Consider the following 14,188-nt stretch of genomic DNA (forward strand, 5'->3'; position numbering starts at 1 on the left):
CTGTAGTAATCACAAATGAGACGCTTGACCATCACAATTTCACAAGCTCTCCATCCAAATGATATTATTTGCACTTTATAATGACATTTTTAATTTGTTGTTTACTTTCTAGCGAGCCAATGCCATCACTAGAAAGATTTGTGTCTCAGAAACAAACCCAATTCATACTCTGTTGTCCTTGTGTGTCCTCAGCTACAGGTTTCGATGGGGAACAGGCTCTGGGGGTCCAGCTGCTGCAGTTGGGTCGGAGGAAGAGGCAGGTGATCCACAGCGAGCCCCTCCCACTCTCCCGCAAGTCCCATCTGTCCTGGCTGGGATTTACCGCTGAGGGTCAGTCCGACCACCTCACATATCTTTACATACACACACACATATATACATAAACACGTATGTCTAGGGCGACGTACACACTGCCAGAATTTAGTAGTGCCAACCGAATTTATGAATGAGTATGTATATGAACGGTACAGACTGGAGCAGAGCGGAGTAAAATGACTAGACGGTACGGTAACAGGAGTCACTCCACTCCAATCTCGCGATGGCTGTAAATAATGTCTGTAACCATAGTAACGTTTACTTCAGACCAATATGGCGGCTACCACTGTTTTCAGTTTACTTGACACCAGTAACACCAGTAACCAGAGGCGTAAATCCATCCATAATCCATCCATCCATTTATTCATATCGGCTGCGTTTTCTCTTTTTCCACCACATGAACTTTATACTTTTAAGCGACCGCAACATTCAGACCCAAGACCGCAGAACTGGTAGGAGTGACTGTAATGTTGAGGAAACAGGCCGGAGGGAAAATTTGAGAATGCCTCACAACACTTTACCTCTCTTTCAAATTAACCATGTTTTTTTTTTTTACTTGTTTTTATTCTCAAAGCTTGCATGAATCCAAAACAATCCTTTACATAGGGGGAGAGAAGAGGGGGGAAAAGAAACATTAAGGTTGTAAGTTCATAAGTAGTTGACAAGTTCTACATATCCATTCACATCCTCACGTATACATGGTCATTACCTCGCTCGTGGATACTGACTAAGCAAAATCAGGAGCAAGAGAACTATCTCAACACGAGTGGCGTCTCCTGCCGACCGCACACAGCGCTCTCATGGTGTTTCATTTCTGTTGAGGATCCATCAGATTACAGCCTGGCTGCTCCGTTGTTTTCCAGGAACCCCCTGCTACGTGGATTCGGAGGGGGTGGTGCGGCTGCTGAACCGCTGCCTGGGAAACACATGGACTCCGGTGTGTAACACCAGGGAGAACTGCAAGGGCAAGTCAGACCACTACTGGGTGGTCGGAGTTCACGAGAACCCACAGCAGCTCAGGTGAAGCTCTCTCTCTCTCTCTCTCTCGCTCTCGCTCTCCGTCTGTCTCTCTCTCTCTCTCGCTGTCTGTCTCTCTCTCTCTCTCTCTCGCTCTCTCCTGCCTTCCTCATGTCTACCGCTCTGTTTCCATCTTCCTCCAGTTTGACACTTGCTAGTCCGAGAAATTGATTGTATGTTAGTCTTCTCTTCAGAAGTTTTGGGAGTGTGCTACAAACCGAAGGACAATCCAGGCACTCCAATTATATAATCACGAGGAAGAAAAAATTCTTAAAAAGCCTTTATTGTAGTGGCTAAATCATTAAAAAAGCCAACATGTTTCGACCACTGTAGGTCTTCTTCAGGGCTTTAAACATAGACAACGCGGGTGTGGCCTCACCTATATAATAGCAACAGCCAATGGGAGGCAGGCACATGACCCGGATAATCACATAACAGGTGAAACAAATTGAAAATAATGAAAATATATATATATATATATATATATATATATATATATATAATTAAACCAAATAACATGAGAATAGATTACACAGAAATATAACATGTACATCATACATAGGGCATAGATACCCATATATAAGTTTTTCATAGGCTGTGAGAGAAAAGGAGAGCCTACACAGAGAAAAAGTACAGAAAACATGTGAAGTCTATATCCTCATTGAGACCAGGATACTGTCGATGGATCCAAAAAGCTTCCCTTTGGTTAAGTTTCCGTATTCTGTATTCAGTTTTGGGAGTGTGTTGGAAGCATGTAGGAGGCTGTTTTTGGCTGTTGAAATAGTATACAGAGTAATATATGTTACAAGTTTATCTATCTGACTGACTGATCTCCACATTGATCTAAATGGAGGAAAGTGGGGCTGGGCAATAATTCAATATTATCGTTTGTTGTGTTTTACTGGAATCATATTGAGATGATATGAAGATATTTTGATATTGTGATACACAGTTTTGTTGTGTAAAGTGATGAAGACAAGCAAATTTTATTTTAAAAGTAACGTATGAAACATTTTATGGAATATTATTTGAAAATCTCAGTGTTTTGTTTGACATGAGACTTAAAATTACCATGCAGTTCAATGCAATGAACATCAATTTGATTGTTTAACATGTGATTTTACATATATAAACCATATTGTGATATATATTGATATTAAAAAAAACTGTAGAAAAGGCATAGAAACTTCAATGTGGGAAGTGTAAGTTTCTCATGGCTAGTGTTTCCCTTAGCAGCTGGAGGCTTTTTGCTTGTTGAAAAAAATACATTTGTTGGTTATAATAATTAAAAATATGAATTGCATGATACAAGCCCTGAAGAAACCATTTCAATTCAACATAAACAGCCTTTAAATCTCACCAGCATTACCAGCCTCCTTCTCACACTCATTCTTGGCAAGTATTCCATCCTGATCCCAGCAGTAATCGTCCGCTGCCTGCAGGTTATTATTTTTTACTTTCGGCCTAAGTCTGGTGTGTCCTCGTCCGTCCAGATGTATCCCGTGTAAAGGCTCCCGGTACCCCCCCACCCTGCCCCGGCCGGCTGTAGCCATCCTGCCCTTCAAGCTGCCGCTGTGCCAGACCGTCACCGAGAAGGGACAGATGGAGGTGAGGACACCAAACACCTGAGACGACGCTTAACACACATACCAACACATCCAGCCAGACACACTGGTGGTCCGTCCCCTAAACCCAAACTTCCAAATATACCATACTGTCCCAACTCTACTAAAAATTAGGGGTGGGACGCTATTGTGACATTTATCCCACTATGCAGTTCGACACGTGATATGGGGTTCACGATTCGATACAACCACGATACAATGTAATGAATAAAACTTCAATGACAAAGTATGAATTGCAGAATTGTTTGTTTGCAATTTTTTCTAGAATATTTTCTAGTTAAGCTTTTTATTATCGTTTTTTTTCTAGCTGTACAGATTTGATATTTTAATTTATACTACAGTTAGTTCCGGTCGAGTAATTTTATTGGACAAGAGGCATTCCATGAGTGCTGATATACAGTATAACAGCACTGGGACACTGTACTGTATGTATCACTCCGCTTCACAGGTGTTCTAATGTAACCTTGATTAGGCTGCGTTCACACATAGCGTTTTTGTGTGTGGAAATCACGACAACGTCATCTGACGTTAGCTGAGTAGCTGCTAGCTAACTAGCTGGTTAGAACTTCTAGCAGACAATACAGTGTTGTGCAACAAACAAATGCTTACCAGATAGATTATCTTCGGCACTCGGCCTGCGGTCTGCGACCGAATCACAGCCGTGCTGATATTCAGTACAACAGCACTCCCTCTGGTGTGATATTGCTGAAGTAAAGCACTTTGTAACCTTGTTTTGAAAAGTGCTCTATTCATCAATACACAGGATATGATGTTACTATCTCTTGTGCCATAATCCAAGATGAGCATTCCTATAGAGGCCCAATTCAGATAGTAATTATTATTATTATTATTTCAATGTTAATGTCTTGCTCTATCACAGGACCGCAGTTGAAAAGATCCAATCAGCTATCAGTTTTAGAACTGACCCATACTGCTTGGACTGCAGGTCACTGGGGCCGAGCTGACAGCACATCTGAAATTACACTTTCAAACTTTACTGAAATGTGAATTTTAAGTGAACCGTTCCCACTCATCCATCCTTGCCTCCTCCTCCTCCTCCTCCTCCAGGAGCAGTTCTGGCGCTCGGTCCTCTTCCAAAACCACTACAGCTTCCTGTCCTCCAGTGGGTATGAGATCGACGAGGAGGGACAGAGCCGGGCGCAGAAGGAGCAGCAGGAGCTGCTGATGAAGATGTTTGCTGTGAGTAAGAAACCTGTGAAGACTGATGGAGATCCACACACATCACACACCTCTTCTGCTGGGATCACGTTAATCCGTAATGCATCTGTGTTGCTGCAAACTGTGAGCCGAGTTCTGCATAAGGATGCTGTTTTGAGATGAACCTGATTAGAGCTCGTGATTGGTTATAGTACTACAATATACATTTTTGTTACAACTCTGATTCACTGATGAAACGTTTTCATCACAAAAACTTCCTGTTGAAATAGTAAAAAATGGGGCATGTATTATCGACACATAACAAGAATAAATGCAACACCTTCATTGCAACATAGTTCATCTGCAGCTGAATGATGCAGCAGTAATGGATTTGAAATGAATGAACTATCGGAGTGTAACACCTTAAGTTGTCTTTGGAGAAAAGTATCGACTTGGGGTGCGTTCATACTATTCCACTTTTGTAGAAAAGCGTTCCCTCAGCCTCAACATGCGCTTTGTATCCAAAACGACCAGCTGCCGCTCTCAGACACCAGAAACTCTGACAACACAGCCAGTTCGCTCCATGCTGACTCTTTATGATCAGAGTAACAGCTACTAACAACTTTTCTACTAGTATAAGTTCAAGTTAGTTTATTTCTCCAGCCCTTTATCACAGCATGTCTCAAAGGACTGTACAGAGAATGAGCCTAAGTAGATCTAACTGATCAACAATCAACCATAGGTCAGAATGATATAGGACAATCATCAGGAAGAGCAAGACTCACAAAAACAGATTATAGCAAGACATAACAGCCCACCTAATCTACATAGCCTAACCTACCGGCTCCACCAGCCTTGGACCCTCCATGCAAACTAGGAAAAACTCCCATGAAAAACCCTTGTTAGGGGGAAGAACTGGAAGAAACCTTGGGCAGGCCGCCAGGATGGCTGAGTGTGGAATAGGTGCTGGGAAAGTAGCACTTTCTCTATTTTCATTCTGGTTGTTGGTGTTGTTGACAGTCGGCTGCCTTCGTACCGTGAAGCCCCGCCTCTTCTTTCTTTGTGGTTAGTTGGCTCAACTTGTCATGTTGTCTCCTCTCAAAAGCTGAAGTGTTGTCAGCTTTAGAAAGTGCCAAAAAAATGTTTCTGGCAGTTTGAAAAAAGCAAAATGGTGTGATCAGACCTTTAGAGGTGTTAATTTTACATTCTGGTGCCTGTTTATCTTTGGACGCTCCAGCTGCTTGTCGTGTGCTCCGACTTTCCTGATGGATGATTTTAATTCACTGTTTCCTCCAGTTGTCTTGTAAACTGGAGAGAGAGTTTCGCTGTGTGGAGCTGGCGGAGCTGATGACGCAGAATGCGGTGACTCTGGCCATCCGCTACGCCTCCCGGTCCAGACACATGGCCCTCGCCCAGCGCCTCAGCGAGATCGCCCTGGAGAAGGCCAACCAGGTCCAGGAAGAAGAGCCGGAGGAGGAGCAGGAGGAGGAGCCGCACTACTCCAGCGCCAGGAGGGCTTCTGGGTAAAGTCCAACAAGATCATTCTGTATGGCTGCTACACTGAATTACCATAACGATTGTGACAATACAACACATCACTAAGGCTGTACGAAGAGAAGAAGCAGCCGTAGTGTTGTTTTGTCAGGAACTGGGGTTTGCTTGTTAGAATCTACAACTTTTAGGCCATTCGATTCCTTATGCTTCATCAATCCACATTGGGAAATTGTCTTTTTTGCGTGGGTGGATACTTCCACAGGGATTTGAACCCGTGTCTCTGGTTTAGCGGCGTTCTGTGTAACCACCAGGCCAACCTGGCTCCCCAAATCAGTTATTAATAGGGATGGGACGATATGTTTATCTCACGATGCGATTCGATATGTGATATATTATGGGGTTCAGGATTCAATACAACCGCGATACAATGTAAAAAAAAAGTTGGTGACAACAAAGTCTGACTGTGCAGAATTATGTTTATTTCTGAGACACAAATCTTTCTAGCGATGGCATTGGCTGCTAGAATGTAAACAACAATTTAAAAATGTCATTACAAAGTGACAATAATATAATTTGGATGGAGAGCTTGTGAAATTGTGATGGTCAAGCCACTTAGTAGCATCTCAAACAGATTAGTATATTAAACATAGCACACAAATACTGACATACAGAAGAGAGACTATGTGTTTACTCAATAAAGAGTAATGCAAATGGTAAGCTGATCAGAGAGCTTATTTGCCAAAATGTCAGTTAACTCCACAGTGTGGAGTGTTTTGGAGAAAGGGGTCAGGTTAGACTGAAAAATTACCAAAACCGACACTGGCCAAGTTTGCATAAACGGTTTAATTTGTGGTGCTTCAGTTAAACTGAGAGTCGCTTCAAAGCAGCAGTGAGTGTAGAATCAGCTGTGTCAAGCCAGACAGAGAAGGACAGAATTACCTTCAAAATAAAAGCATATTTTTTTGATTTATGAAGCTAATGGTGAATGTAGTATTTCTGCACCGGGGGTAGAAAAATAAATAATAAATGTGACAGTATACAGTGATATGAATCTCGGGTCATATCGCCCAGCCTTATAGGTCTGATCCCTGAGTTTCTGAATTGGACAGGTATGGGCAGAGTGAGGCCACAGGAAGCCGTTATAACAACAGACGTCATCAGGAGGAGGAAGAGGAGCGTGGAGAAGAGCTGGAGGAGGAGGAAGGACAGGAGATGGAGACAGAAGAAGCAGCAGAAAACAGGAAACGTCAGTCCCACCTCTCTCTTCTCCTCTCTGTCCTCCATTAAAGGCACAAAATGCAGATTATTTTTCTGCAGATTGAACTGTTCTCTACTGCATTGTGTCTTCTAACATGTTGGATTGTCCATGCAGGTCTGAATCCATTTGCTAAAGGAGGAGGCTCTCCTGAAAAGCTGTCCCTGAAACCAAGTGAGTAAACATTATTAAACACTAGAAAGGTGCATTTTCTGGAGAAAATGTGTGTGATTGCTGAGTGTGCAAACTGTTGCTCTTGACAGCCCATAGTAACGAATACCTAGCATATGTGGTGTGTGTAGGCATGTGTGTGTGTGGGCGTGTCCGTGTGCGTGTTTCTTAACATGACTGACCGTGGATCGTCTGTTCAAATTGAAACGGCTGAACCAAAGTATAATATGTGTATGTAATGTTAAAACTGTGGGAAATGTGGCAGTTTAAAACACTTCTTTGAAGGAGCTGTAATGAGTGTCCAAGTGATAAGTAATAATGTTAGAAATGTACTAAAATGTAACAATAGTGAGAAGAAAAGGGTAAGCAAATATGTAAAAGACACGTTAAAATTGAGAAGAGTGAAAAAATGAGAAGTGTGTGTGTGTCCAACAACGTGAGTGAGAGAAAAGCTGGAAGGTACTAGTAGTATGAAGAGTAGGAAGGCAGCGACAAGTAATAATGTTAGAAATGTACTAAAATGTAATAATACTAACAAGTAAAAAGGTTTGAAAATATGTAAAAGACATGCTGAAATGAAGAAGAGTGAGATAAGCACAAGAGCTGCATGTATAAGAGAGCAGCAGTGCAGCAGAAACTACTGTGAAATAGAGTGGAAATGTACTAAAATATACTAAAATGTAACAATACTAAGAAGTAAAAAGGTATAAAAATATGTAGTTGGTAGGAAGAGTAGGAAGGCTAACAAACTATCTGTCCAGATAGTTAGTAGGAAGGCTTATGTGAAAAGCTTGAGGGTACTAGTAGTATGAAGAGTAGGAAGGCAGTGACAAGTACTAATGTTAAAAATGTACTAAAATCTAATAATACTAAGAAGTAAAAAAGGTATGAAAATATGTAAAAGACATGTTGAAATGGAGAAGAGTGAATTAAGCAGAAGAGCTGCATGTGTAAGAGAGCAGCAGTGCAGCAGAAACTAGTGTGAAAAAGAGTGGAACACTAGTGTCAAACAAACGTTAATATCTCAAAAACTATACATCGCATCGCTTATATATTGACATTGTGAGTGAGAGCAGAAGCAGCTGAAGGGTTTGATGTATAATATGTGTATGTAGTATTAAAGTTGTGTGAACTGTCACAGTTTTAAAATGTGTGAATTTAGTAAAAAGTGCAGCCTGTAAAGTCTGCTAGAGTGAATTGTGACATCACGCACTCTAGTGTAGCTCCATAGGGTCCCATTATAAAGGTTGAAAAAAGTATAAAACTTAAACTGTGATTACTCAAAAAGTACAAAAGGTATCAAAAAGGTGAATTAAAGTGATAAAGTACCAAAAGTGGTGACCCGTTTAAAGTTTGAATGAAGTTTCTAGCTTAAAGTATGAAAGAGTAGTTGGAGTTCAAAGAGGGCATGGTTTGAACATTCCGTCCATTGACTCCCATTATTAAAAAAAAAAAAAAAAAAAAAGTGGAAAAAAGTAGAATAGTTGAAAAAGTATAATAGATATCAAAAAGTTGAATACAAGTGCCTATGTCCTAAACAAGCTGAACATTTTAAAGTTTGAATGGAGTTTCTAGCTCAAAGTATGAAGGAGGAGATAGGTGCAAAAAAGCGTACGGATTAAGAAGAAAAAAAATAAAGGGCGAGAATATTATACCTGTGATTGCTGAGTCAGCAATCACACAATTACTGGATCAACAGTCCGTGTTTGTTTGAGATCACATGGCAAAAGTCACTGTCTGTCACAGATGAGAGAGTGTGTTTTGTTAGGAACCATTTTAATGTTTGTTCATAATGTAAGTGAGACATCTGGAGTCTGGCTTTTTTTTTTTTACCTCTGCAAGTTAGGATTTCTCAAAAACTTACGAATGGATTTCCATTAAATTTGATGAACACATCGACCTTTGACCAAGGAACATTTCATCAGTTTTTGTGCTGATCCACATCTGGGATTTTCACCATTAGACAGTTATCGTTTTGTAGCCATAACTATGAAACTAACAGAGATAGAGACTTGATCCCAAATCCAAGACTGTGACTGCAGGTTAAAGAAATCAGTTTATCTTAAAAATGACGTGATATGAATGATGTGTCTGGGTGTAATGGCAAGTTGGAGATTTCTTTCAGTTTGGCAGAGGTTTGCGCTCTATGAGTGTCTTCTGGTTTCAACGAAGTGGTTTGTTTGTTTTTACTTGTGCAAACTGAGTTGAGCAAATATGGTCTGTGTGTGTTTTTGTGTGCAAATGCAACAATGTCAATGGAAACCAGCACAGATCCTGTACAGACCCACGGAGTGTGTGTTCAGTTTAATTCAGTGCACTGAAGCATTACGACACGGTTATCAGTTAAATAATTCCACTAACATCACTTCGATACCACAGGTAATAACTCTACCTAACGTTAAAGTTTATACGGCAACGGAAGACGTGGACGTATGTAAATTAACGACAGAGTGGGGCTCGGAGTGGGGCTCGGAGTGGGGCTCGGAGTGGGGCTCGGAGTGGGGCTCGGAGTGGGGCTCGGAGTGGGGCTCGGAGTGGGGCTCGGAGTGGGGCTCGGAGTGGGGCTCGGGGTGGGGCTCGGGGTGGGGCTCGGGGTGGGGCTCGGAGTGGGGCTCGGAGTGGGGCTCGGAGTGGGGCTCGGGGTGGGGCTCGGGGTGGGGCTCGGGGTGGGGCTCGGGGTGGGGCTCGGAGTGGGGCTCGGAGTGGGAGCGATGCTCGGCTAGCGCGACACGTTTATCGGTTAAATGACCTATTCCACCAACGTCACACCACAGGTGATAACGTGACCTACTGTTAAGGTTTGCAGGACAGCAGATGTGGATGTCTGTAAATTGACGCCGAAGAGTGTGGCTCTGTGTGGGATTCAATATGGCATCAGTGTATGAGAATCAATGTGGCGTTTAGCCCATAGGAGAGGCCATCTCTTAGTCAAAGACGCCTCTAGAGGCCATCTCACGAAGTGACATCTCACTAAGCACTGACTGACTGACTGACTGACTGACTGACTGACTGACTGACTGACTGACTGACTGACTGACTGACTGACTGACTGACTGACTTGAATTTGCCTTGTGATGCCCTCTGTTGCGCCGTGGGGAAAAAAGCAGAATGTATTTTTGACAAAAGCTCAGCTAAAAGATTATTTTTCTACTGCTGTGCTCCATTCATTCAGACCTGTTTTTATTTTTTTTTGGGGGGGGGGGGTTTCTACTGAGATTCATCAGATTAAATCTGTTATAAGTATGCAAATCTGACTTTAGGGGATTTATTCAGTCAGCAATAATTGAAAATTCTCTCTGTTCCTCTGTATTGCAATGGATTATTGCTTTTTGACACACCTACTCATATACTGTATAATGCAGCTTCTGCTATGATTATGATTAATGATATTACATATTATATGATTAATATTAAAAGGTAGGACAGCATTGTTCAAATATGTTTAACTTGAATAAACGGCTAATGTCTCAAATCTGTTTTGCAGTTAGCAAAGAGGGACGTGTAAATCCTTTCAAGGTAAGTCCAGACTTTGACTTTATTCTATTTACTTTTGAGTATTTTGATGGCGACTATTCTGATTATTTGGATGTCAACAAGCATGATGACTGTAAGGAAATTATCAGATTTAATTTGAAGCGGAACAGTTAAAGAACTGCAGCCCTTTTTCTTCATGCTTCCTCTTCAGGGAACCAAAACTGGAGTAAGCATCAACACACTTAGATTTTATAGTTAGGTTTTCTTTGCTGCTTTTTGTATTTCAGTGCATCTCTATGAGTATTTAGCTGTGAAATCACTCTTTATTATTAATTACTCTTAATTATTGTAGGGTAAACTTAAACTTTTAAGTCAACAAAAGTCTCTGTTATCAATCCAGCTTCAATCCTTCAAACTTTTCTCCTGCTAGAGCTTTAAAATAATCATGAAATATCTGATATATCGGAATTCTGACTTTAAAATCAGAACTCAAATACATTTTTCTCATGTGGCCCTAATCCTCTTCCGTACAAAAGCGTCTGCTGAATGACACCATGTGATGTGATGTGATGTGATGTGATGTGATGTGATGTGATGCTGTGTGCAGGTCCTGGGCTCGGGGAAGTCGCCGGCTGCGTCCGGTCAGCCGAGAGTCACCAACGTCCTGGACAGCATGACGGGCAGCAGGAGGCTGGCTCCGCTCAGCGGCTCCACAGGGAAACCCAGCAAAACCCCCATCCTCAAGCCCCTGGCCCCCAAACCCAAGACCAAGGTACAACTAACACACACACACACACACACACACACACACACACACACACACACACACACACACACACACACACATGAGCCAGTGTCTTCCATGGTGTCAGAGCTGTATCGGAGCGATTAATGTTTCTTTCCTTGCATTTTCTGTTGATGCAGTTTGAGTTTCTCTTTTCTCTGTCTGTTCAGCCATGGTGGCTATCGCTGCTCATGCTAACTACCCAGTTCTTCTTCTTCTGTTTATTCCAAATAAACTGGAAATGTAAAACGCATCACTTCCTGTGCGGCAGACGGTTTTTCCCAGGAAAGAGCTACCAGACACCGGCTGTTTAGAACAGACAGTGGAAAAGCTTTATGAACTGGATATAGATTGAATTACTATTGTATGGTATCAATCGTCAATAGAGTATAGTAAAACGGATGTTTTATTTATATGGAAAAAGTTGCAAATTATTACTATCCAATATGCCATCAACATAATCTGCTGTCCCAAATGGAATATAATTGTTGCTTACAAAATTACAATCCTTCTGACCGATGGTTTTAATGGTTTGATATCACAATAATATGCTAGTATTTTTATTTTTTAAATGTATTTATTTATTTTTTGTGTACCCCCTGGTATTTTATGGTATTATAGTATTTTGGTATTAACCTGTTTTACTTTTATTTGTTCCAACTATTTTATTACTGTTATTTGCTTAACTTTGTATGTCTAACACTTTGTTCTTTGTTTTTATTGTATTTCTTATGTGAAGCACTTTGGGCTACATCTTGTATGAGAGGTGCTATACAAATGAAGTTATTAGTGGTATTAGTATTGGAAATGCCATGCAAACCTTGTTCTGTGCTGGTTTCAGTAATGCAGCGACATCACGCAACACTTCAGACCTGCTGTCCCAGAAGAGAGATTTATTCCTCTCAGTTCTCCACTGATCATTTCCCCCCTTCCGCTCCAGACCCAGTCCACACTGCTACAGATGACAGGCTCCAAGGCAGCCAATAAGAAGGCTCCGGAGAACGTGGAGCCGGCTGTGGATAGGCTGAAGCGACCTGAGACCCCGCCTCCAGCCTCACCGGGAGATAACGCCGAAAACAAGAGGTAAGATGTGATTACATGATTATCGGGGAAATCAGAGCCAAAATTCAGCATTGGTGTCCAGTGAGGGAGTCGTTTCCAGATTAGCTTTCTGTTTTGCACTGTTTTTTTGTCTTGCTGCTGCTGTTGACTGACTTGTGTTTGTGTCTGCGTCAGACCAAAGACGGGCTTCCAGCTGTGGTTGGAGGAGAACAGGAAGAGCATCATGGCGGACAACCCCGATCTGGAGGAGACGGACGTCATCAAGGAGGCCATGGGACGCTTCAGGACGCTGTCAGCAGAGCAGCGGCTGGTATGGGACACCGAGAGGGGAGAGAGAGAGGAATATGTGATTGTGGGTCTGAAACCAGTCCCCTAATCTGAGAAAACCCAGAAGCTCTGGCGACGCTTAGCGAGAGCATCACACAAACTGATAGAAATCCTGTACGGGAATTAGAACGAGGCTAATGGAGATCTTAGAGAGTAAACACCCCAATATTTCCACTGTTGTTGCAGTGAATCGTCACCGACAAGGAACCCACTAAACACGGCCGAAATAGAGCGCAGTGAGGAATATTTTAAAAACCACGAAGCGCTCTGGTTCCACGATATATCAGTGATCGACACAGCAGGTCTGACAGTTAGATCAGACTTTGGCAACATGGTTGATGTTGAACGGTCCGACTCCGTTAGCTGCTCCAACACGTGTGTGTCGTCCGGTTTAATGTCCTCGTTCTTTCCTAAAAGTAACTGTGTCTCTGTCTCAGGGAATTAAAATTAAAACAACCCTGCCGACACACAGATATCATCTTTGATGGTTTGTGTAAACTTCTTTTTGTTGGAGACACATGATGCCGACTAATGCACAGTTCCTCAAGGCTTCCTGCGCTTCTGTTTACAAGCTGCAGGCCGAACAATCTGAGATGACACTGAGGCTTATAAGCCCCGCCCCCTCAACCATGAGCCGTGGTTTTCAATGTCAAAGCCCCGTCCGCACAGTGCGAGACTACGAGTCCCATAACACTACACTGTGGGGAAATTAGGTTGTTGCAGCAGCAAAAGTAATAAGATTCAGCGGGGAAAAGGAAATATCATAGCAGTAAAAAATGGTAGAAAATAATCAAACGATAAAAATAATACACTGGGATTATGTAAACATATGCTGGCAACAATTTCAACATGTTAAGTGGATTGTAAAAGTGTGTATGGGAAATAAATGGATAACATTTGTGTCCTGAGGCGGTGAAAAGATTTCATATTCGCCTATCATGCTTCACTAGCTAGCTGTAGCTTTCAAAACCACAAATATGCTATGGGACTGAACTTATATATGATATATGATTATATATGATATTACAACTTCTTTACAAAATGCATCTTGTTGCCTCAACAGTGAGTCCAGTATAGTTGTGGTAGAAGTTTTGTGACTGAAACAGTCATGTTCAGCTCATCCCAGCTGACCCAGTTGGCCCTGGTGTGGGAAAACTGACCAGTGAAACCATCAATTAGACTCTGTGAGTCTGGTGATCATCAGCTCCAGATCCAGGACCCGTCCTGGTCCTCACTGTCAGGCTGAAGCTCCTCCACACTCTCGTTTTGGTCTGTTCTTCATTCCCTACAGCAGTGATTCTCAACCTTTTTCATATCAAGGACCCTAATCTAGTCCACATTAGGGCCACGGACCCCCATTTGATGAGATTTTGTCTCTCTGACCCAAATCTGAGAATATTTTTACTGTTAGATATGATTTTGTAGGTAGAGCGATAACAGAGAAACTATGATCAAAACAGTCATTCTTCTACATTCTCTAATTGTGTTAACTTCTTGTAAATGAAA

General features: G+C 42.0%; 1 protein-coding gene across 1 annotated transcript in view; it reads left to right on the forward strand.

The window, feature by feature from the left end:
- The window catches only part of wdhd1 (WD repeat and HMG-box DNA binding protein 1), a 33,318-nt gene that overhangs the window by 16,017 nt on the left and 3,113 nt on the right, over positions 1–14,188 (forward strand). The window contains exons 15-25 of the mRNA XM_078285494.1: positions 193–330; positions 1,179–1,335; positions 2,826–2,940; positions 4,026–4,157; positions 5,412–5,638; positions 6,719–6,855; positions 6,982–7,038; positions 10,520–10,551; positions 11,117–11,281; positions 12,234–12,376; positions 12,530–12,665. Coding sequence (XP_078141620.1) covers positions 193–330; positions 1,179–1,335; positions 2,826–2,940; positions 4,026–4,157; positions 5,412–5,638; positions 6,719–6,855; positions 6,982–7,038; positions 10,520–10,551; positions 11,117–11,281; positions 12,234–12,376; positions 12,530–12,665 — 1,439 coding nt within the window. The remainder of the gene's footprint in view (positions 1–192; positions 331–1,178; positions 1,336–2,825; positions 2,941–4,025; positions 4,158–5,411; positions 5,639–6,718; positions 6,856–6,981; positions 7,039–10,519; positions 10,552–11,116; positions 11,282–12,233; positions 12,377–12,529; positions 12,666–14,188) is intronic.

This window comes from Centroberyx gerrardi, chromosome 1, assembly GCF_048128805.1.
Source record: "Centroberyx gerrardi isolate f3 chromosome 1, fCenGer3.hap1.cur.20231027, whole genome shotgun sequence".
Taxonomy (NCBI): domain Eukaryota; kingdom Metazoa; phylum Chordata; class Actinopteri; order Beryciformes; family Berycidae; genus Centroberyx; species Centroberyx gerrardi.